Below are 25,402 nucleotides of genomic sequence, written 5' to 3' on the forward strand. Positions count from 1 at the left end.
CCCATCGCATATCCCGCATCCTGCTGCTGTGGCAACCGTCTCCAACCATCCTGCTGCTGCTGCTGCTGCTGCTGCTTGGGGCAACTCAATTTAAAGAGCTCAACGATCATCGCTGGCTGGCTGGATTCAAAGAGCTTCTTTAATTTGATGGCAAATCGAGGGTGAGGACGGATTCCGCAGTCCCACAGATGCAATTACCCAGCCCTCTATCCCACCCACTGGCTCTGGCTCTGGTTCTGGCTCTCGGCATGGTAAATGGATCGTAAATTGCCAGCGTGATATTAAATTACGTGTGACTTTCTACTTCCGTTGGTATAGTACGAAATCCGTTTCCGGTTCGCTGCTTGCCTCGATGGGTCGCAGACTGGGTTTACATTTACCGTTAATCTCGTGCTAAGCGTCTCCAATAAATTATTTCCCCTATCCAACTGTATGAAAGAAAATTTGCAATTAAAATGCAGGCGCAGATAGCGGCGGCGTCCAGCATTCCATTGCCCATTTTTTTCCCCCATGTTTTCTCTTGGCCCCTTCCCCCTCTTCTTTTTGTGTGCGTTGTGTGCTGTGTGCGGCCAGCATGTTGACCCAATTCCGAGAATCGGACAGAACCGGCGGCAAACATTTCGTTTTGGTCGGTCAGCAGTCAATAGTTGGCGGCTATGTTGGCTGTTGGCTGTTGGCTGGGCACTGCATTATCGCTTAATGTATTCAACGTTAATGTGTGGCAGCCACTCACCAGTAGTCACCACCACCATGCAGTATCATCATCATAATCCAGACGATGCGAATTTCGCTTTTTTGCGGCGGTCTTGCTGCTAATGCAGCTTTGGTCGCAGCTCCAGTTCCCGGTCCTGTGTCCCTACCTCCATCCTCCCGGGTTCTGCTCCCCGGTTTCGTGCTGCAGCTGTTTATCCAGCTAAAACGCATTTAATGGATTGGATGTGGTCCGCGCATGGGGAACAGCATTTGCATTTACCCCAAAGGCATTTGACTTCGCCCTCGTTCAGGAGTGTATGCGTAATTTGCGCTGAATATTAGTAGATTAGACAATGGAAGGCCCTTAAAGGTGTAACCAGATCTGCACTGTTCGCAGTGCCATGAAAATTGAGTTATCCGTGGAACAGAATATCAGGTGATGACGTAGACATGGTAATCAGCTTAATCTTCGTCCCTCCGACAGCAGTTATCCACTTTGCGGGGAAATGGCTTAATGGTGTTTGTTAGTCACGGCACACTTCAAAGGCAGAGTGCAGATGATTGAGTGGACCAGGAGGAGGCCAGATAAAAGGCATTCGACCAGTTCGAATTGCCATCCTCCTCGTCCTCCTCCATTACCCCAATCATCTACCCAGGAGGCAGTGCCCTAGGTGGAGGACACTCAATTAAATGTTGACAGTGGACTGGAATTGGCAACAATTGGGCAACTTTTCACCAGCCCGCTTAATGCGTGTAATAGCCAACGACACGAGCTTTGGTTGGAATCTGTGTCATCGGACCTCCCCTGCGGGTGGGACGCCGGTGCCCGGCTGCAAGTGCACTTACTGCGAGTGCCGTGGCTTTAAAGTACCCACATATGAGTGGCGAAGGAGAGTCCTGCTGCGGCTGGCATCCGCTTCTGATTTACGCCTCTGCAAAGTGACAGCAGAGCTATTTTTATGCGCTTTTATCGCTTTAATTGTGGGAGGGCCAGGCGCTGGCATCGTGCCGCCTTCCTGTGCCATACTTTTGCATCCTGTTTTAAGGCTCCCACAGACACTGCAGCCGCCTCTTCTGTCGTTACTCTTTCATCAGGCCTGGCCTGTTTGCCACGCCATCAGTAAACAGGGCAACAATGATGCTGCTGCTGCTGTAATGGCGGATGCATCCATGAGCTGACAGCAATGCAGGTCACGGCACTAAAGGCATCAATTACATTACTGCATTAAAGATATCGTACTCTGCGTCTTTAAGCTGGTCTAACATTCTCTTGCTGTGGATCTTGGGCGGAATTTAATTAGATTCCAGCCTCAGTTGAAACCACAAAACCGCAGTGATAATAATTAAACGCGTAATTATAGCTATATGAATAAACGAGGGGGAACGTTGTGAGTTGCTGCGGACACCGCAACTCTACAGTTATACCCGATACTAAGTCAGTATGGCTCTCCTCCGGCAGACACCGCTAATATTAAACGACACGACAAGGAGTGCGTGCGAGAGAGACAGAAAATCAGTCTGAGCGTGACGTCGGGTGCTGCGTAGCCAGTGCAAATTGATTTGTTCCTTTTGGCTATAAAAATGATCTGATCTGATCCAGATTCAGCAATCTGATATATATGATCATTATCTATGATTCTGCGTTTTCAGTTTTCTCGTATCCTCAATATTGTGGATGCAACAGATTTTCGTCCTTTGTGGGGCGGAAGGGGGTGGGGCGAAATTTTTAGATACACGTTTTATAGTGAGATCTAACAGGAGTGCGGATACCAAATTTGGTTACTCTAGCCTTAATAGTCTCTGAGATTTGTGAATATCCCCAGGTTTTCATCCTTTGCGGGAGCGGAAGGGGGTGTGGCGAAATTTTGAAACAAACTCGTCTCGGTCCGATATATTAGGAGTGTGGATACCAAATTTGGTTGCTCTAGCTTTTATAGTCTCTGAGATCTAGGCGCTAATGTTTTACTCTAAGCAAAGCCGCCTATGCTACGTGTGTGTTAGAGAGAGACAGGGCGAGAAAAAATGAAATTGTTTTCTTGATTCTGGCTATAATAATTATACGATCTGGTTCAGATTTTGCACTCTAGAAGATATAGTCATCCTCTACGATTCTGCGTTTTTGGTTTTATCGTATCTTTAAAAATGTGGATGCCACAGATTTTCGTCCTTTGTGGGGGCGGAAGTGGGCGGGGCGAAGTTTTGAAATATTTTTGTAGCAGTGACATATCACAGAAGTCTGGATCCAAAACATCGTTGCTCTAGATCTTATAGTCTTTGAGCACTAGGCGCTGAAGGGGACGGACGGACGGACGGACGGACGGACAGACAGACAGGGCTCAAACGACTCGGCTTTTGATGCTGATCAAGAATATACCCCCTCATCGAATGTGAAAATGATATACGATGATGTTTGTGGGAGTGCGAGTGTGTGTGTTTGGATGAGCCCTGTTTTTGTTTGGAACTTTACGATTTCAGTGCACATTGAATTGAGCCGTAGAGGATGTGGGGGATGTGGGTGGTTGCAATAATGTGTGGCATTTAAAAGCCCGACGACCACAGAACAAAACTCCAAGAAGCAGCAACAACATTTTGGGACATTGACATGTTGCCAAACGAAAAATACCATGAGAATGAAATATCTATGCGGCTATGGAGATACTCTGTACTTCGGTGTGGCCCATCTTGGAAAACTTCTTCATTTACAGTACAGATATATCAATATACAGGTAAACCAACCGATGTTTAATCAAAGAACTGAGGTCGGGAGTTGCAGGTGTCGAACAATCCCTGCAAAACATTTTGTCCCAAAGCCCAATTAATGGGACTCGAAGCCACATCCAGGCAGACTTGCAATCCGCACAGCCGAACCATAACCCAAACCCGACCCTATCCCATCCATCCCCTACTCTGATCCGGGAGCAGGCCCCCGAACCAGGCCCGAATCTACGGGACAAGCGTGGACGGACGCACAATTCGCATTGTTTGGCTTTTGCTACTGCCAGCTTATGCCCGGATTTGTACTCTCTGTGGAAGGAGGATGTGTGGTGTGAGTGTGTGTGTGTGTGTGTGAATGGTAAAATGTCCTAAAGTGGGTGGTTGTATGGGTGCTTGTGTCTGTGAAATTTTCTGATTTATGGCATTAAATGCACAAAAAATGCCTGAATTGGATTTTATTTGAATTTAATGGGTTTTTAGTGTTTTAGTGTGTTTTAATGCGATCCCTTTGTGGTCGTTTGCAGATTCACAGATTCCCATTTGTTACTGTACATATTTGGTCTGTTCTGGTCAATTTAATGGCAATGCAATTAGGGAATCTCGGTAAGGCGCGTACAAAAACGTAATAGCTCTGGAATCGGGGATTATATCTTCAAAATGCTTTAAATTTGTCGGCTATTGTTGAATTTAAATTGGAAAAATGGTATCTGGAATAGTATAGAATGGTTAATGGACAATCTCTGGCCTGGCCTACATCCTTTCTGAGCTATACGCCACACATACATACACTCCGCCGTAGTTAAATAAATCTCTCATCTCGTTTGTTAATGCCATAATTCAGCTAACAATGCGCAGGCCATACACAATATCATATTACGTATACGACGTGCAGCACAGCACTGGAAAAAATGGGAATACACGACATAGCAACTGGGGGACAGGGAAGCAGGGGAAACAGGGGACAGGGAACAGAAGAGTCTGGTGAACAACGGGCCAGGCCATATGCACTACCAATTTATGGCCTCAACAAACATAAAGTTTATAAACTCCCGAGGCGCTGTCGTTGCTCATCATTTGCAGCGGATTGTCGTTCTGGCAGCAACAGGAGAAACAGAATAGACAAACAGAGCAGGGAAGAGGGAAGAGCTCCAGAGTGAACGGGAGCAACGATGGCCAAATAAATAATGAAAAAGAAAAGTGATGTCATAAAAATTGTATCTCTTAACTGGAATTGAGCAACAGGAACCAGGAGCGAGCATCCAGCACCAGGCAGAAGGAGAAGAAGCAGCAGCAGAAAGAAGCCAGGAAACAACAAAAGGTAGCAAGCGCAGTATCAGCAGCAGCGGCAACAAAGAGCAGAATAACGACACAAACAACGACATCGCATGGTCACTCTCGTATAAAAAATGACAATGGCAATGCCTTGCCTTGTGTCGAGAAAGAAAGCAGGCAGAAAATGAGAGAGAGAACGAGAAGGAGAAGGAGCAGAGCAGAGCAGAGCAGAGGGGCCAAACATATGTACATATGTATGTACATATAATAGCCAGAACCACGAAAATATTACATAAAATAATGCTCTTAAAGTTTGCATGAGCACCGACAGCTTCATGCACAATTAGGTGGCTCTGGCACCATGGTCAAGTCTAAGGGGATTTCATTTCCTTTTCCACCTCTGGGCCATGTGTGTGGCGGTCTGCCAGAAACAGCACTCGAACCTGCCAACTTTAATCAGGAGAGCGGAAAAAGGTAGCAGCTTGGAAGAGGATCCAAAGGATGCTAACAAAATGACAAGTTTTGTAGAGTACTACAGGAAGTAAATGGAGAAATCAATGGAGTAAATTGGAGACTACGTAGGGTTCGTCGGCGGAGGTTTTTCCAATCTCTAAACATTATTTGTGCATTTAAGTCTCAACAAAACTATGTTGCATTATTAAAATTAAACGTTTACTATTGGAGAATAAATAATCAACAGATACCTTTGACTACTTATTTGTCTTATTTGGTTTTTCGAATGCAATATCAATTATTTAGTTCTGAAGAAATTCGTGCAAATTGCTGCTTAATTCCCAAAAATGGTAAAAATATAATTCAACATTCTATGGCCGCAAAAGGTTTTACGCAATGAAGATAATAAATCCCATCCAACCCGTTCACCGAATCCAACTTTTACTTTTCGAAGGATACCCTCTGGCTGAAGGAGTGTCGAAGTCCGGGGAGAATGTCTGACTGGTGGGGAGGGGGCGCAAAGTGCCAGAGAGTGCTGCTAACTCATTTCACAATTTGCCAGCCAGGAACGGTTTTAATGTGAAAACTTTTGTGGCTACAATGTATCCACACGGTACGAGTGCGACTGCAGGACTACAGGAAACAGACAGACTCCGCTTCTGGCCCCTGATCCTGTGCCATGATTATGTTGCGCAAAAGTTCGGCGTCCATTTCTGGCCAACAATGGCCGCAGCACCCTTTGCGGAGTAAGGAGAGTAAATCGGAGTCAGTGGGCCAAATGCAATCAAATGTTTAAAACAAAACAAAACAATTGTTACAACAGAAAGGGGGATGCAGGCATAACGCATTTTTATGCATACTGTTTAGGCAATACAGTTGCCTTGTTCATGTCTAATTCAATTCCCATCAGAAACATACTTAAAATGTAGCACACTTGTAAATGAATTATGTTTAAACTAAGGTGGTTACGCAGCCCAATATTAACCAATAGTCCATCGATCATAGCCAGTGGTGCAGCAGCAGAGTCCCACTCTACCACATTATAATCCACATACATACGTACGCATACATACGCTCCCGTTCTCTCGCGTCTTTCCTTCGCCTTCTCTACCGGTCTCTCGATCTGTCGCGCTCTCGCTTGCATAGGCAATTCGGACGCCTGCCCTTGAACCTTGAAAGCTCCGTAGCTCAACACCCACCACGACCATTGAACATTGAGACGCTCTGGAAGAGCTTGAATGTGAATCAATGTGTACCCGAAAGTTTAAATAGAACAACTACAAATAAATGTTACTTGTGCCGTACCGGCACAAACACACACATGTGTACTTTATTGAGTTGAAAACGATTTATTCTTTGCATTGCAAACATCTGGTTAAAAACATAATACCTTTACAAATTCAACACAAAGGGGTATTCAAGACAACAGTGCCTTCAGCGAAGAAGGAAAAATAGGCAAAGGAAGCTGTACGTGTTGTACGTATGCACCCGTAAAAGAACAAACAATATATTGAATATGATTTGCCAACAGATGTGGTCCATGCTATTCTCACTCAATCAATAATCCCAGCGATGGGGGAATACAAGAAGGACTCTCCGTCACCGTCTTTGTACCGTCAGAAAGTAAGCAGTAATATGAAGAGCAGAGGCTGCTTTCAATTCCGATTTCTCTGGAAATCAAAAGCGGACTACGGACTATGCAAATCCGAGCTTGTCGCCTTCTGTGCCGTGCCACACAATACATTTACATAAAAATGCACTTGATCTAGTTGACGGTGGGGCGTGAGGAGGGGCGCAGATGTGTGTAAATACATCTCCTTACAGCTGTCAATGTGTTCACACGCGTGGTGCCGACTGCCTCGGTGTCTTCATCCGGTCTCCCTTTTCTTTTCGGGCGTTGTCCTCGATGATACGAAAGCTAATCGGCTTTGGGATGGGGTAATACTTTGTGCAAGATAGGAGAATCCTTATCAGAAATCACACGGTTAACGTATTTAACCTGAATGAAATCCATGGGCTTACTCGGATGGGAAAGGCGTACACGTTGCTCTTTAAAATGCAGGCACCTGGCAAAGTTTTTCCTTCATATAAAAGGATAATCTTTAAGCTGTAAGAAACCAAATCTGTCTTTGCATTAACACTATTTCGTAATTGGCTCATTGCTGGCTCCGTTCCGTTTCAATCTCATGGTCGGATTCAGTTGCTAAGCAATTTGCACAGCTTCCGTTGGTGAACAACCGCCACCGCGCCCCGCGCCCCCTGCCGTGCCAGGCACTGCTATGAGCAGGCCCAGTCGTAGAGGACTAATTAATTTCCTGGTACAGGTCCAGCTACAGCTACAGGTCAGTGGTTGAGCTGCATGGCTGGAATTACACGCTAAGCCTGTGCTTTGAACGCTTTAATGGCCGAGTGGGTAAATGGTCGGAGCGATGGAAGAGCTTTGCTCGGAGCCATGTCCCTGGCTGGCACATTCCCTAGCTTACTTCGATTGCTTATAATTTGAGGTCAAGTCTCTTGAATTTTCAGAGTGATTTGTCGGCTTAAGGGTTAATGAGTGGCCTGTGGTTTGAGGGCACAATCAGATTGATGTTGGAAAATTGCCTAAATATTAGAGTATCTTCACTGAAGATGATAGTCTGAACAGGTATCGATTCAGGGCTTCACCGGACCTTGTACAACAAACTGCTGGGAGTGCATTTAAGAAGCAAATTATCCATGCTCTAAGGACTGAATAGAAGACATGGGTACTCGCACATACTCCCCCTCATTCATTCATGACCATTCAGAGAACTCTATTCCATGACTCGCTTCACATCTTTTGACCACTTGCCGCAGTCCCTTTCGGTCCCATCCAAAGCAGCGTCACAAATGACTTCATTAGCCAGCGCTCCCATTCCCATCCTCCCTCGATGCTGCCGCGGAGACGCTACCTCTATTAGCTGAATATGCCCCGCAACCTACTTTCCACATCCACTTAGCGCTGATAAGCTGCTCAGCGGGGGGCATGGCAAGAGCGTCAGGTTAGGTCTGGAGGATACTTTGGGGCAGGGGGAGTGATGACAGCTCCCGGACTGCACACAAACGCCATCATTAACAGGCTGGAAGCGATTTTATTGTGTTTGGCTTAAGCTCTTAACTCTCTCCCACTCTCTTCTCCCCTCTCCGATGTCTTCTCTTTGAGCTCCTCTCATCAGTTGGCCTAATGATTTTCACTCTACAGTGGGCTTAATGGCAAAAAAAGAAATGGCCAACAACTTTCCCGACAGCAATGGCTGCATTTACTAGCTGATAAGCAAAACATGTGTTCCAAAACGTGGACAGAGTCCCTCTCTCTCTCCCACTACCTCACCCCATTCCTCTGGTCCCCCTTCCTCTCTGAGTCTGTCTAATGCTGCAATTTGTAGACCGCTGGTTTTATTACGGACTGGGGCTGTGGAGCAACGAAGAGCCAGGGCCGGGCCCCATGCTGCTCGCCGCAGGAGGCTCCTGGCTTATGCACCCCATCCATATACATATGTACGGATCCGTACTTAGCCGCTTTTGGGGGCTGGTCGAGAAACTTTCGGCAGCTGACAAGTTGGCGACATTTTCGGCTGCCAAAAAGTTTCCGAGCTGTGTTCGTGGCGGTTCTGTGAGAGCTCTCGTTCCGCTTTGAGTGGAGTTCATTACGAATGCCGCGTGTTGACTTATGCATAATTACTGTTTTTCATGGCCCCCAGACCAGGATACTACAGACTCTTCAGACCAGAGTAGACTATGGCATGGCGACCAGGCGAGGAAAAAATTTTTGGACCGCGTTGCACTGCCAGTGCGACTCCCTGCCCCCGCTCTGTTCCGTTTCGCTCGGGCCGGGTGGGTCATATGCTCATTTATGTGGATGACGCACTGACCTGACAGCAGCGCCCACTCTTGCAGCCGTAGCATACTTTTTTCGCCGCCTGCCTAACAGTATATTTTACGCACGCCTTGACCAGAGAGCGAGAGAGGGAGAGAGAGGAAGAGGCTGCAGGGGCGGGGGGGCGACTGCAGCACTTTTCCAGAAGTGGAAAAGTCAAGCGGATAAACAAGAGATTAAAATGTCATTGTTTGAGATGCCAAGCTTTTTTGGCACCTATGTGTTTCAAAAATGAAAAGAGATTTTGGGTTAAACTTTATAATTCGTATTTAATCTTGGTGGCTTAGCGGAAGCCGATTGCTTGCTATTGCCAGATAAACTTTATGCGAGATCGATATGCAACCAATGCGCAGAGGGGTTAGCATAGAACTAAACTATAGACGACGGCGTTAGATCAAAGTTATTGCCGAAGTGGCGGCAGCAGATCAAAGTAGTTGCCGAAGTGGCGGCGGCAGAGAGCCCCTTTAGCGGGAGAGCGCAGCAGCTCTGCAGAACGTCAACGTTTTACAACATAGGCGGCTCTCTCTGCTCATACAATAATAATGTTAAAGTTACGGTTATTCTTCAGCGGCTGGCCCCAACATACTCCCCCCGTTGGGAGCTAGTCTCTCAACAGATTCCTTAAGGGGCAGCAAACATAGCCGAGTGACGGCCCTCCTGATGTTGCCTGAGGATGTCTTCAGGTCAGCGACGCGACACACTCCGTCCTTGCCCAAAACGACATCGACCACTCTAGCCAGTGGCCAACGCATTGGAGGAAGATTTTCGTCCTTCACCAGAACGAGGTCGTTCTTGCAGATGTTTTGCGCGGGGGTACGCCACTTCGCGCGTTCTTGCAAAAGAGTGAGATACTCTTCGCGCCAACGGCTCCAAAATATTTGCTGTAGTTGGGTGACCCGCTGCCAGCCATCCAGGCGATTGTAGTTCAGCTTCGTTAGGTCAGGCTCGAGGATTTGCTCATGGGGGCCGCCTAAAATCAGATGAGCAGGAGTCTGAAAGCGAGAGCAAAGGGCGAGAGTTAACAATTGCAGTGATCTGACAGATCAGAGTGCGCAGCTCGTCGAAGCTAAGCACAGATGGTCCAACTGAGCGGTACAAGTGATATTTTGCGGTCTTCACGGCCGCTTCCCACAACCCGCCAAAATGCGGAGAGCGAGGTGGGATGAAACGCCAGTCGATCGAGTCAGCCAAGCAGGATTCGTGGACCTCCTTCATATGCGGTTCGCTCAGACAAAGCTTTTTTAGCTCCAGAAGCTCGTTCTTGGCCCCAACGAAGTTTGTCGCATTGTCCGACCAAATTTGACTTGGCCTTCCTCGAGTGGAAGTAAAACGCTTTAGTGCGCCTAGAAACGATGCGGTGGTCAAATCCTTTACGAGCTCCATGTGTATAGCCTTAGAAGTGAAACAGATGAATACGCTAATGTAGCACTTGATCGGTAGAAAAAAGGTCCACAGTAATCAACTCCAGTGACTACAAAAGCTCGAGATCCTTCCAAACGTTCCTTAGGTAGGTCTCCCATGATGTGTTCGACCATGCGCGGCCTAGTCCTGAAGCATCTCACACATCTGCTGACGACCCTTGACACTGCCTTAGCACCTCCAATGGGCCAATATTCCAGCCGAATTTTGGATAGCAAGGCGCGAGGTCCGGCATGGAGGTTTCTTTCATGATAATATCTTATCAGCGCAAAGGTAATGGAATGTCCCTTTGGCAGAATGAGCGGGTGCTGAGCGTCAAATCCTAGCGATGAGTTGCCAAGACGACCTCCAACTCTAAGTAGTCCAGAATGATCGATGAACGGGTTGAGCGAACTAATAGAACTGGATTTCATGGCTTGACCATTGCGCCGAATCTCCTTTATGTCCATCCACAAATTTGCCAGCTGAATGTGTCGAATTAGAAGATGCGTTCCTTGCCGAATATCAGAAACGGTGAGTCCTGGATGCCTAAGACGATGTATAAATTTATGCATGTAGACGAATGTGCGCTGCATGCGAAAGAATGAATTCGCAAATTTGCATCCGGACGTGAGATCGGCATGTGGAGACGTGATTAGCAATCCTCTCTAGCAAACCGTGAAACCATAGCTCTGACTGGATAAGATGGTTGGGAAAAACGTGGCTCAAAGACTGGGCTTCCCTGGACACGACATACACGCAAGCGCCATATGCTTCTAAGCTGGCATCACAGAATCCGTGAACTTCTGTAGCCACACTAGAACGAAGAACCAAGCGAGGAAATGAGATCCGAGAAATGATTGCCAAACTATTTCTCAAGTCCATCCAAGTTGAATGCAACGCTGAGGGTAGGCTTTCATCCCAATCCAAATTTTCTCTCCAAAGCTGCTGAAGGAAGATTTTGCACCTGACAATGACTGGATTTATCAATCCAAGAGGGTCGTAGAACCGCGCAATCGTAGATAAAACCGACCGCTTTGATGGCTTTGAGTTTGTGTCCAGTGCGGACAAGGCAAAAAGCAGCTGATCCGAAGCAGGGTCCCACGCTAAGCCGAGAGTTTTGGCAATGTCGCTTCCATCATTAAACTTTAGGAACTTCTTTATGTCATCTTCAGGGGTTCCCTCAAGTACTTCCTGGTGACTGGAGCACCATTTCCTAAGTCTAAAACGAGGGGGAACGTTGTGAGTTGCAGCGGACACCGCAACTCTACAGTTATACCCGATACTAAGTCAGTATGGCTCTCCTCCGGCAGACGCTGCTAATATTGAACGACACGACAAAGAGTGCGTGCGAGAAAGACAGAAAATCAGTCTGAGCGTGACGTCGGGCGCTGCGTAGCCAGTGCAAATTGATTTGTTCCTTTTGGATGTAAAAATGATCTGATCTGATCCAGATCCAGCAATCTGATAGATATGATCATTATCTATGATTCTGCGCTTTAAGTTTTCTCGTATCCTAAATATTGTGGATGCACCAGCTTTTCGTCTTTTGTGGGGGCGGAAGGGCGTGGGGCGAAATTTTGAGATATACGTTTTATAGTGAGATCTAACAGGAGTGCGGATACCAAATTTGGTTACTCTATCGTGTATAGTTTCTGAGATTTGTGAATATCCCCAGATTTTCGTCCTTTGCGGGGGCGGAAGGGGGTGTGGCGAAATTTTAAAACAAACTCATCTCGGTCCGATATATTAGGAATGTGGATACCAAATTTTGTTGCTCTAGCTTTTATAGTCTTTGAGATATAGGCGCTAATGTTTTACTCTAAGCAAAGCCGGCTATGCTACGTGTGTGTTAGAGAGAGACAGGGCGAGAAAAAATGAAATTGTTTTCTTGATGCTGGCTATAATAATAATACGATCCAATTCAGATTCAGCAGTCTTAAAGATATGGTCATTCTCTACGATTCTGCGTTTTTGGTTTTCTCGTATCTTTAAAATTGTGGATGCCACAGATTTTCGTCTTTTGTGGGGGCGGAAGTGGGCGGGGCGAAGTTTTGAAATATTTTTGTAGCAGTGACATATCACAGAAGTCTGGATCCAAAACATCGTTGCTCTAGCTCTTATAGTCTTTGAGCACTAGGCGCTGAAGGGGACGGACGGACAGACGGACGGACGGACAGACGGACAGACAGACAGGGCTCAATCGACTCGGCTATTGATGCTGATCAAGAATATATATACTTTATGAGGTCGGAAACGATTCCTTCTGGACGTTACACACATCCATTTTCACCACAAATCTAATATACCCCAATACTCATTTTGAGTATCGGGTATAATTACCACGGGACAGTAAAGCTGATGTTTGGTGCATCTTGTCCATGACCTGTGCTACCGAATTACCGCCCGAAATAAGGTCATCCACGTAAAACTCCTGCCGCAGAGCAGCTGAGCCAAGAGGGTAGGACTCACCCTCGTCGATGGCCAGCTGGTGCATTGCGCGGACCGCTAAAAATGATGCAGCCCTCGTCCCGTATGTGACGGTGTCTAATGTGTAGACTTGAACCTCGGACTCGATGGAATCTCGCCATAGGATGCACTGATACAAATTGTCGGGTGGAGACACTCGTACGCAGCGGTACATTTTACAAATGTCCCCAGTGAGAGCGACTGGATATGTTCGAAACCGAATCAATATGTTAAACAATGCAGGCTGAATAACAGGGCCTGTCATCATCACATCATTTAGAGAATATCCAGTTGATATAGCTGCGGATCCGTCGAAAACGACACGGAGTTTTGTCGTCGTACTGTCCACCTTTAGGACACAGTGATGAGGCAAGAAATATTTGCAGAGACTACGGGAATCAGGGTTGACTTGGTGCATATGATGCAAATCAATGTACTCCCTAATAAAGGCGGAATACCGCTCCTTGAGTGTAGGATTACGCTCCAGTTTTCGCTCCAGACTGATGAACCGTCGATAAGCCTGAGCATAAGATTCTCCTAAACGATCAGTATTGTTATTTAGCGGCAAACGAACTGCATACTCCCCGGATGGCAACCGTGAAAGGTGGCTTACGGAATGGGCTTCACAATCGTCTTCTTCTTTGGTATTCAACCCAGCCTCCACACAATTCTCGACTTCCCAAAACATACGAAGAGTTTTATCCAACCTTGCTTCCATCTCAGCTATCGAATCTGGCCAATTGTGCGTAGCCAAAAGCGCCGAGCTTGATACCTTCTGTCCACCGCCAGATACGATCCACCCAAGCCGGGTCTTCTGCAGAAGAGGCAGTCCATCGGTGAGTTTGATTTGCCCTACGCAGAGGAGATCATAAAAAACGCTCGCACCAATGAGAAGATCAACCCGTTGAGGATTGAAAAATGCAGGATCAGCAAGCTGAATGTTAGATTGAATACGCCAATCGGATACATTTACTGTCATACTTGGTTGAGAATCGGTAATCGTGGGGGCGATGAGAGCAGTAAGTGTAGTTGTGTAAGCAGAGGTGCGAGAATGCATACAAATGCTTATGGTGGATCCCTCAGTAGAAACGCTGGTATCGCCCAGCCCAGACACAAGTGCAGACGATTGAGTTCTCCTAAGCTGAAGCTGCTGGGCGAACCTGGATGTGACGAGATGCAGCTGCGATCCTGAATCTAAGATGGCACGACAAGGAACTAAAACGCCAGACCGATTCTTTACGGGAACCACGGCTGTAGCCAGAAGCACGACATCAGAGTGAAGACCTTGGGCAGCAAGAGAGGTAGACGAAGGTAGAGACGAGCTGCTAGCAGAATTTTGAGCAACGGAAAGAGTGTCCGGTTGAACGGCCAGATCGGGAGGAGTAATACCTGGGCAGAATTGTGTTGTGGGCTGTATACTATCGAAGTGCAACAAACTATGATGCCTACCGCCGCATACTCGACATTTTCCACTATTGCATGCGCGGGTCCGGTGCCCCGGCCTTAGGCAATTGAAGCATAGGGAAAGCTTCTTCACTTCTTTGTGGCGCAGCAACGGTGAGAGATTTCCGAATATCTTGCACGAGTATATTCCATGGCCCGCTGAGTGGCAAAAGACGCATACAGACGGGTCGGCGGAAGAGTTGGAAGCTACAAACGTTTTCTTAACCTGCGTATAGGAATGGTTGATCGCTACTAGCGTGTGTCGCTGTAGCATATTCCAACCGCTCCATTTTCTGGCAGCGTTGCTGCAAGAATTCAAAGAATTCCTCTGCGGTAGGTATAGCATCCGACAATGTGTGCTCCTCCCATTTGGTTTGCGTCTTCGAATCCAACTTCTGCAGCAGCATGTTGATGACCATGAATCCTGAAATCTCCTCAGCAGTTCCCAATGTCTGCAACGCTCGCATGTGTAAATTGACTGCATCCGAAAACTCCCGAAGCCTTTTAGCAGAAGGCGAGTCTACCCTCTTTAGCCCAAGAATCTTCTTGATGTGTGCCTGGAAAACAAGTCTTTTGTTATTAAAGCGTTTATTAAGTATATCCAGAGCCGCACGATAATTGGCACTGGAGAGCTCTAACGATCGAACCGAATCCAAAGCCGCATCAGCGAGGCAAGAGCGAAGGTGCTGGAATTTCTCGATGTCACTGAGATCCGCATCCGCTTCAATCACCGATTTGAACATTGCCATAAAATCCGAGAACTCGACGTATCCACCAGAAAATTTAGGCACCTTCAGCTCAGGAAGTCGCTGCTTGTGAGCCATGATGATGGTACTATGTCCGGAATGGCTTGGCAGAGTCGTAGAATGGGCAGCGGCGCGTGACTGGCTTACTTCAACAGCAGCCAGCAACTCAGCTTTCAACGATATGAAAAGAGTATCGAAGATTTCGCGCAGCTCACTCCCAATCTCGTTTTGATCGAGAGCCTCCAACTCATTATGGGCCTTATTAAATTCCTCTCGAATTTCTGCCAACATATCAAGGCGCACCTCGACTTCCGCGGCGGTCAGCTTATCGATTTTATTCCCCGCGAAGGATTCGCCAAGCCTGTGCAATCGATCATATAATGACTGACTTTTAAGCTTATACAGACTCAGTCTGGAATCAGCCACCACAATATTTCCGCCCGCGCCTGTATTCGGATCGTTGTCCATGTTAACCGTTGTGCAAATCGACACACCAACGGAAAATGAAATACCGCTTAAGCGACGATGTATAGACGCGAGAGCAAGAATGCAAGACACGAAAAGTCAAGAGCCGCGGCTGCAGCTGCGCAGAGAATGAGAGATTCGACGCTTAAAGTACCGGACTTTGTCTATAAATATTCCAGCCGCACTCTCACTGAATTTGCACTTTAAACTGTTTTTCAACGTGCACCCAAATGTATTTGTTGGTAGTTAAACTACCCAACAACAAAATATTGTATAAATAATAAGTGTTTTAACGGAACGCGATTAAGCAATGGTTTTATATCACGTCGGGGGGTCACCAATGTTTGAGATGCCAAGCTTTTTTGGCACCTATGTGTTTCAAAAATGAAAAGAGATTTTGGCTTAAACTTTATAATTCGTATTTAATCTTGGTGGCTTAGCGGAAGCCGATTGCTTGCTATTGCCAGATAAACTTTATGCGAGATCGATATGCAACCAATGCGCAGAGGGGTTAGCATAGAACTAAACTATAGACGACGGCGTTAGATCAAAGTGATTGCCGAAGTGGCGGCAGCAGATCAAAGTAGTTGCCGAAGTGGCGGCGGCAGAGAGCCCCTTTAGCGGGAGAGCGCAGCAGCTCTGCAGAACGTCAACGTTTTACAACATAGGCGGCTCTCTCTGATCATACAATAATAATGTTAAAGTTACGGTTCTTCTTCAGCGGCTGGCCCGAACAGTCATAAACAATGCTTTTTGCTCTTCCTGCCACGCCCCGCTCCCGATCCGGCTCCTTTTTCTGCCAAGCAACTTAATGAAAGTCGCTGGAGTGCCCAGAGTGCAGTCGAGGAAAAGTGTTTCCTTTGCTGCAGCGAAAACTATTTTCGAATTGAAACTTTCCATTGCACCCATGTCTGCCCCGTCAAGGGGCTGAACGGGAGATAGGCATCGCTGGGTCAAGTTGAAGCCTGTCGATGGCAACTCAATAAATTTCCATTAAACTTTTGATTTGTATCTATGACTTTTTGCAGAGAAAATGCAAACTTTGCACCAAACTTTATTTTCGCTGGGCCTGCGAACAGGAGGAGCGTTACACAAATGATAAACTATCATACAGAGGCATAAATTATGTTCACTCCCGTATTTGCGCAAGAAACAAGTAACTATAAAACACTTAGATATATTCAAGTTTAGATTTACCGACTTGTGGCAATCACACACACACTCGTACTCCCTTGGGGCACACACACATGGGGAGTGGGGGGGAGTTGCAAGCAAAACTCTCTCGGGACTCTTCATCCCAGACAATTTTCGACGGCAAAGGCCAGCCGCGGTTGGTATTGATGCTGAACGCAGGCTGATCTTTGCCGGAGAAAATTATGAATACGACATAAATTGCGATAGCTAATTTCCTGATTATATGATTGTATGATTACGGTATTAAGTATTGATTCGTAAATATCCATATATGGACAGACTGAAGGAGGAAAGGAATGAATATCGTTGATTGAACAAAGAAATGGCGAGTGAAACTATGACAAATAATTGCCATTTACTCAGCGCCGGCATTGATCGTAATCGTCTTGCCCTTGGGGTCGTCGAAGCGATCCATCGTGTTGATGTCCATCATCCAGCAGATGCCAATAAATATGATGTCCAGCAAAATGACAACTACCATCAGACCCATCAGAATTGCAGGCGAGACGAAGCCCACACAGTCCCAGGAGTCGCCAAAGACGAAGCCTTCCTTGTAGATGCTGCTGAACGGAGCCTGAATTTGCAGCGAGTTAAAGCTCAGGCTGTTGTACAGTCCATCAACGGCAGCCGTCTCCAGGGTGAGGTTTCCGCAGGCGTAGGAGAAAGTGGTGGGTGCATTGATGATGCCACTGCTGCGGAAGGTCTGTCCGGCGTAGGCCACGTTGGTCAGGATAAAGTAGCCGCCATCGCTATAAACAACATCGAACGTGAGTGACTTGTCCGCATCGGCAGTGGCCAGTTTAACGGAGAACTGAGTAGCGGGAGTAGTTCCGTTGACGATGCTGATAGAGTTGACCGAGAAGGGGACCCCGTTGTACGACACGCTGGTGTAGAACATTCGAAACTGATTGCCCGAAACCCACATGGTGCCTCCGGTGGTGGCGGCCGTGTCACGGCGCGTGCGACGCTGCACCACAGGGGCGGTGGAAGGTTCGGCCAGGTACAGATAAGCTACCTTGCACTCAAACTGCTTGCTGATAGCGGCAATGGCAGAGTCTGTCGAAGAGCACAACGACATTAGCACCCATTCTCACTCGCAAACTGATCTGTGTACAAACCATGTGACTCCAGGACAGCCTCGCGGGTATCTTCGTCATCCTCGAAGCTGACGAACAGAGCGGTGCCCACGGAACACTTGGCCGGGCTCGCAAACCGACCACTGGCATCGATGCTGTTGTGCTCCCGCTTGGCGGCCACCGAGCGTAGGGCCTCCGACGGATTCTCCACGCTGGTGTAGTACGTCTTGGGACTCACGCCCTGCAGCTGGGCGTAGCAGGACTGCGACTGGGAATTTGAGCACAGGAAGTCCCTGGTGCTCAGCTGCAGTCCGACGAAAAATCATTAAGAACTAAACTATGCTATCAGCCATTTCACGTGCAGCACTTACGCCATTTTCCTCGAAGGCCACAACCATGTGATCTTTCAGCAGCGCTGTCAACTGGTCAGCAAACTCCGCCTGGGGCACAGTCTTCAACGAAGGCTTCGCCTCACTGTACAAAGAGAAAGAACTTGGCATTAGCAACTCAACTTGTGGGCCGCAAGTCTGACCCACCTGTTGGCACCCCATAGGAAGACGGGCGTTTGCTCGGCCAAGGCTGCTCCAATGACACATAATGCAATCATCGATTTCCACATCTTGCTGGCAGCGCAGGAACGACGCACTTTATGGGGGAAACAATAAGGAAACAAAACCAGGCATAATGTAAGAACAAAAGAGAACACAAAAAGCAAGAAAACCAACCGAAAAGTCAACTCAAACTACAAACGAAAAACGGTGGACAGAATATTCGCCTTCGCACGAAAAAATTGAAAAAACTTATGACCGACTAAATCATGTGATCGTGTGACCGCGGATTTGTCGTTAAAATATACCGTCCGACCCTCAGAAATATACCGTAGATATACTGACGAATTGAAGTTCTATTTTCCATATTCCTCGATTTTGATATTCCGTGGAATATTACTAGCTATATAGAACATTTAGCCATGCCCACATAGTTTTATACGATTAATAAATCTATTTTCTATTTAGCTGGTGTACTCTTAATACTTGCTTTTATTGCATTTTGCGTAAAAAGAGGTTTTAGCGAAATAAGTCAAACAAAAAACAAGTAGCGAAATAGGTCAATCAAAACAAACGAAAAAGGAAATTGCTCAATTTTGATATTCCATTGGATAATGCTGACTAACTAAATCTCTCAGCAATGCCCACATAGTTTTATACCACTGATGAATAAATTTTCTACAAGATTGGATAGTTTTTAATCCTCGCTTTTATTGTATTTATTGTAAAAAAAGGTTTAAACGAAAAAGTTCAACAAAAAAAGAGTCGCTATATTGCGTGTAAGCCGTAGTATAGCCTTTGTATACCCTATTTTGTTAATTTTATATGAAAGTATATATATTGATATGAAGATAAAACGTAACTAATAAAGACCTCTTCTCAAATTGACATTTTTTAGACATATTCATGTATATGATGAGTGTTTTGTATATATATCTCGATCCTGATACCTATTCTTGGTCTCTGCAAGAAGACAATAAGCTTTAAAATATCGTTGAAATATTGAAAATACTATTAAATAATATTAAAATATATTGAAAATAAATTGTTTTTGCCTGGGATGACAAACATATTTACAATTCTATAACATCCATTTCCCCCAGGGTATGTGTGCATGGAATTGTTGTGAACCGGTTATTCTACCCGATTCAAATAAATACCAAAATATACGGTCTCATTTTCAAAAAATACCGTAAATATACTGACGAATTCAAGTTCTATTTTACATATTCCTCGATTTTTATATTCCGTGGAATATTACTAGCTAGATACAACATTTAGCCATGCCATCATAATTTTATGCGATTAATTAATCTATTTTCTATTTAACTGATGTATTCTTAATACTTGCTTTTATTTCATTTTGCGTAAAAAGAGGTTTTAGCGAAAAAGGTCAAACAAAAAACAAGTAGCGAAATAGGTCAATCAAAACAAACGAAAAAGGAAATTGCTCAATTTTGATATTCCATTGGATAATGCTGACTAACTAAATCTCTCAGCAATGCCCACATAGTTTTATACCACTGATGAATAAATTTTCTACAAGATTGGATAGTTTTTAATCCTCGCTTTTATTGTATTTATTGTAAAAAAAGGTTTAAACGAAAAAGTTCAACAAAAAAAGAGTCGCTATATTGCGTGTAAGCCGTAGTATAGCCTTTGTATACCCTATTTTGTTAATTTTATATGAAAGTATATATATTGATATGAAGATAAAACGTAACTAATAAAGACCTCTTCTCAAATTGACATTTTGTAGACATATTCATGTATATGATGAGTGTTTTGTATATATATCTCGATCCTGATACCTATTCTTGGTCTCTGCAAGAAGACAATAAGCTTTAAAATATCGTTGAAATATTGAAAATACTATTAAATAATATTAAAATATATTGAAAATAAATTGTTTTTGCCTGGGATGACAAACATATTCACAATTCTATAACATCCATTTCCCCCAGGGTATGTGTGCATGGAATTGTTGTGAACCGGTTATTCTACCCGATTCAAATAAATACCAAAATATACGGTCTCATTTTCAAAAAATACCGTAAATATACTGACGAATTCAAGTTCTATTTTACATATTCCTCGATTTTTATATTCCGTGGAATATTACTAGCTAGATACAACATTTAGCCATGCCATCATAATTTTATGCGATTAATTAATCTATTTTCTATTTAACTGGTGTATTCTTAATACTTGCTTTTATTTCATTTTGCGTAAAAAGAGGTTTTAGCGAAAAAGGTCAAACAAATGAAACGTAATAAAACGTAAGAGAAAAATCGTTCAAATTGTTCAATTTCTGCCTAACTAAAACCATTACCTCTGCCCACATAATTTTAGGCCATTAATGAATACATTTTCTACCTGATTGACTACTTTTAAGTACTCTCTTTTATTGTGTAGTGTAGAAAACAAGGCTTAAGCAAAAAAGGCCAACAAAAAAACAGTGGCAACGTAAGTGAGTGTGGAATGTAAGGGAAATTGTTGAGGGGAAAACCCAGAGAATATCCCAAAAAAGTCCCACCAAACTTAAGTACCAAATAGAAATTGTTTCAATGTGAATCATCGATGTTTTTAGATTTCATTAGAATGGAAGAATCTTCTAGGCCATTTACAATATTATGAATATGTTTGATCTAATGGTGAAATTAGTTTAAAGTATTAACTGGAAGGATTTAAATTTGCTCCTTTTCCCTCAGCCTCAGCAATAGGCAGAACAAGGATAAAACATTAGGAAAAAACACAAGAACTAAAAACCAAAAACTCAATAACTAAACGTTGTGTAAAAGAGGTTTTAATAATTCGTAAATTTTATGTTTCATTTACAAAAATTACAAAGTTTTTTTACTTTTAGCTATCGATTGCAAAGTATCGATGCTGACATCAACACCTAGATAAAATGTACCTTCAACAATAGATGGCGCAGCTGGTTATATGGGGAAAGAAAGAGAAAATTTGCATGGACTCCGTGGCGCAACGGTAGCGCGTCTGACTCCAGATCAGAAGGTTGCGTGTTCAAATCACGTCGGGGTCAATAGAATGCTTATTTCAACTAATTTTTTTGGGTGCGTAATTTAAAGGTAAAAATTGCAGAATTTTTTTTATTTATAACCGTCTTTGACCGCCCACCCAATTTACTTCCCTGTGAAAAAGATAGTGTGTTTGCCTTTAGAAAAAAAATAAAAAGGAACAAAAAAGGTGCTGCATCGGCCGGGAAAGATGGATCGGTCGGTGACAAAGTCAAGTCTAAGCCCCTATACACTCATACGTAGTATAATCGGCCTTGACAACCTGTTGGTTTTGTCCAATATGGGACACTGGACACCCTCCCCTCAATAAGACTCCGTGGCGCAACGGTAGCGCGTCTGACTCCAGATCAGAAGGTTGCGTGTTCAAATCACGTCGGGGTCAATCTGGGATAATTTTTTCCCCCCAATTTTTTGTTTATATTTTAAACACACTATTTCAACATTAGTTAAATAGATTATTTATTGTATATGTTAAAGTTATTTTATTTGTAAGACAGCAGAAGATTAGTATACAGAATTATATGTGCTTCCGAGTAACATACGCAAGAGACAGACGCCGAAAGAAAAATATCGATATGAGAACATCGATATGAGAACATCGATATGAGAACATCGATATGCAGCAGGGCACATGCGCAGTGTTGTTAGAGATCAATATCTAATTATCGTGGCGGTCACTTTGAACACTCCTCCTCAACACAACGCATGTTGACAAACTTTAAATATACTTAACTAATATCCAATAACATGTCAAGCACTTATAAACGATCTTTTAAACCAAATGCGAGAAAAAATTTATGGTGCTTAACCTTGGCTAAGTTCTTTGTGAGGACATCTGCTATCATCTCATCGGTTGGCAGATACGCAATGTTGACTTCACCTCTCTTGAGAACCTCTCGAATATGATGTATCTTGACGTCGATGTGCTTTGTACGTGCATGAAACATGGGGTTTCTAGCAAGCTGCTGTGCTCCAATGTTGTCGCCGTACATCTGAATAGCTGACTCCTTGGACATAAGCTTCAAGTCAATCAGTAGGCTGCGAAAGTATATCGCCTCTTTTGCTGCAGATGATAAGGCTATGTACTCTGCCTCCGTGGAACTGAGGGCAACCGTCGATTGCTTTCTTGACTCCCAAGAAACCGCTCCTCCTGCCAACATGCATACATAGCCAGTGAATGACTTTCGGTTCGTCATATCACTTGCCCAATCTGCATCAACAAAACACTCAATTACCTTTCCTTGCTTTGTGTAGCAGTCCCAGTCGATAGTTTATGCCAAATATCGAAGGATGTGCTTGGCTGCCGCTTCATGCTCGGAATGAGGATCCTTGTTACGTTGTGCTAATTTGTTCACCGAATGCGCAATGTCCGGACGAGTCATAACAGCAAGATAAGATAACTCTCCAATTAGCTTTTGGAACGATGTGATGTCGACCCTGCGGCAGTCCTCTTTGTTGCATGCCACCTGGTAACCAGCTTCAAGAGGCGTGGACGTCTGTCGACAATCTTTCAAATTGTACTGTTCGAGCAACTCTCTAATATACTTCCGTTGGCTGATTGAAATCGCACCCGTACTGCCTTCACGTTTCACCTCAATACCTAAAAAGTATTGCATAGGCCCGATGTCAACCATATCAAATTCTGCTGCGATCTTTATCTTGATATCAGATATATCATCTAGGCACGCCAAAATAATGTCATCTACGTAGACAGCTATTAGACACATATTTTTACCTGGCTTACAATACAGACAGGGTTCGTTGACAGTCGGTATAAAACCAATGCGTCTCAGCGTTGCATCCAACGTAGAGTTCCACACTCTTCCTGATTGTTTTAGGCCATATATACTTTTGTGAAGCCTCAAAACGTGATTTGGGTGAACTTCGCTGATGAAGCCCTCAGGTTGTCTCATAAAAACCTCATCTTCCAATTCGCCGTTGAGATACGCCGTGACAACATCCATTTGATGTAGGTGGAGACCATGTTCGACTGCAAGTGCAATTATCAACCTGATAGTTGCGTGGCGTACAACTGGTGCAAATGTTTCCTTGTAGTCGATCCCGTAGCGTTGGCTACAACCTTTCGCCACCAGACGTGATTTGAGCCTGTTCACGCTTCCATCCGGATTGGACTTAACTGCATAAACCCATCTGCATCCAATGGACTTTTTCCCGCTAGGCAATTTAGTAAGCGACCACGTGCCGTTCTTCACGAGAGATTCGTACTCGTCCTTCATTGATGCTTTCCATATCTCGCCTTCAGTAGACCGTTCAGCTTGTGCGTAGTTTTGTGGAACTTGTACGTCTGCTGCCAGTATCGCATTGAGCATATGATACTGCTTCCTTGGTCGTCCTAGTTTGCCCGTCCGTACTATGGTTGGGCGTCCTGGTCCTCTTATTGGTTCTGGAATTACAAGAATGTCATTACTAGACCTAATCTCCTCCTGATTTTCTGGCTCATTTTCTGGATCTTTAAATTCCTCGCTATCCATTTCGGGTTCAGAGTCCTGGTTTTGTTGAACCTCAATTGATGCCATGTCATTGGAACATGATGCATCTAGTTTGCCCCCTTCAGGTTCTACAAAAATGACATCCCTACTCTCTACGAGTTTCCTGGTTTCTTTACTGACCAAACGGTATGCTTTGGCCGTATCCGAGTAGCCCACCATTATATACTCTAAGCCTTTCTGTGCGAACTTTGATTTCTTTGTTTTATCTAGAGCTATCGCTACTGAGCCAAAAACTCTTAAATGCGATACCACTGGCTTTCTCCCTGTCCATATTTCAAAAGGTGTCACCCTGCTCAAGCAGCTGCTTGCCACTCTATTTCGCAAAATACGTGGCAGTTCGAATCGCTTCTGCCCAATAGCATTCACTTAACCCAGCATGCAGCAGCATACTTCTTGCCATTTCAACCAATGTTCTGTTGGCCCTTTCTGCAACTCCGTTTTGTTGAGGTGTATATGGCACTGTTAAGTTTCGCTTTATTCCATTTTGGTTTAGGTAATTATCAAAAACGTTTGATATGTATTCTCGGCCATTGTCGCTTCGTAAAACCTTGACTTTTCTCCCAGTTTGGCACTCAACTTGACTTTTAAATTCTTTAAAAGCCTCGAAAACCTGATCTTTGGTTTTTAGGAAACTTACTGATACATATCTTGAACAATCATCAATAAATGTGGCGAAATATCGATTGCCTCCCATTGACTGCTTTTGCATTGGACCGCATACATCAGTATGTATTAAGTCTAGAACGCCCTTTGACCTGTTTGTGCTCGATTGAAATGGTTGCACGCAAATTTTACTTTTTGCGCATGTTGCACACACTTGTTTTGGCTTGTATATGCCTTTGAGACCTATTACCATCTCCTTGTTAACCATTTCCTTTAACGCGTCAAAATGTACATGGCCGAACCTATTGTGCCATTTGAATGCATCTGCCTCAACATTTACAATGTTCATACACTTTTCCTGATTGTCCTGAACCATAAACAATCCATTTTCCAGAAGTTCCTTTATAACTATTTTTCCGTTTTCAAAAATCATCGCTTGATTTTTCTCAAACACAACTTTTTTTCCATGTTTTAATAGTTTTGTGACCGATATAAAATTGTACTGCAAATCTGGTACCAAGATAACCTTTTCCAGCGTAACGGATCTATCACCGAACTTTACTTGAACAGTTCCATGCCCTTCAGCAATAAGTGATTTACCGCCGGCTAAAAATACTTTTTGATTATCTTCCGTGAACGACACAAAGCGTTCCTTGTCACAACATAGATGCGCCGTTGCGCCACTGTCTATGCACCATGCATTTAACATCTGGTCATTTGGCTTAGCTAAATTTAGGATTGGTACATATTTTTCTGGTTCCACTTTGGCATATTCGGTTACGCAAAGCATTGTACCCAATCTTTCCCCGCTTTTACTGTTTGCGCCCTTGTTGTTTGCTCCTTTCTGCTTGCTTTTAGCACGGCATTCCGATTTAAAATGC

At 44.5% G+C, this 25,402-nt stretch overlaps 1 protein-coding gene and 2 non-coding genes across 4 annotated transcripts; 2 read left to right on the forward strand and 1 right to left on the reverse strand.

Annotated features, from left to right (window-relative positions):
- Window positions 1–16,553: 16,553 nt before the first annotated feature.
- LOC117193443 (V-type proton ATPase subunit S1-like) lies at window positions 16,554–18,652 on the reverse strand. Of its 2 annotated transcripts, XM_033398194.1 has the most exons (5): window positions 18,545–18,652; window positions 18,356–18,464; window positions 18,191–18,293; window positions 17,862–18,123; window positions 16,554–17,799 (listed from the first exon to the last, which is right to left on the reverse strand). In XM_033398194.1, exons 2-5 carry the CDS (start codon window positions 18,436–18,438, stop codon window positions 17,099–17,101), a joined length of 1,149 nt encoding a protein of 382 aa, XP_033254085.1. In that variant the 5' UTR covers window positions 18,439–18,464; window positions 18,545–18,652; the 3' UTR covers window positions 16,554–17,098. The 2 variants fall into 2 exon arrangements, with proteins under 2 accessions (XP_033254085.1, XP_033254086.1); XM_033398195.1 differs by lacking the exon at window positions 18,545–18,652 and having other exon boundaries at window positions 18,356–18,478.
- A 2,689-nt stretch (window positions 18,653–21,341) lies between these two features.
- Trnaw-cca lies at window positions 21,342–21,413 on the forward strand. The gene has a single exon. It is a non-coding gene; the product is annotated as a tRNA-Trp (tRNA).
- A 305-nt stretch (window positions 21,414–21,718) lies between these two features.
- Trnaw-cca lies at window positions 21,719–21,790 on the forward strand. The gene has a single exon. It is a non-coding gene; the product is annotated as a tRNA-Trp (tRNA).
- The last annotated feature ends 3,612 nt before the right edge of the window (window positions 21,791–25,402 follow it).

This window comes from Drosophila miranda (assembly GCF_003369915.1).
Source record: "Drosophila miranda strain MSH22 chromosome Y unlocalized genomic scaffold, D.miranda_PacBio2.1 Contig_Y2_pilon, whole genome shotgun sequence".
In the NCBI taxonomy this organism is placed as follows: domain Eukaryota; kingdom Metazoa; phylum Arthropoda; class Insecta; order Diptera; family Drosophilidae; genus Drosophila; species Drosophila miranda.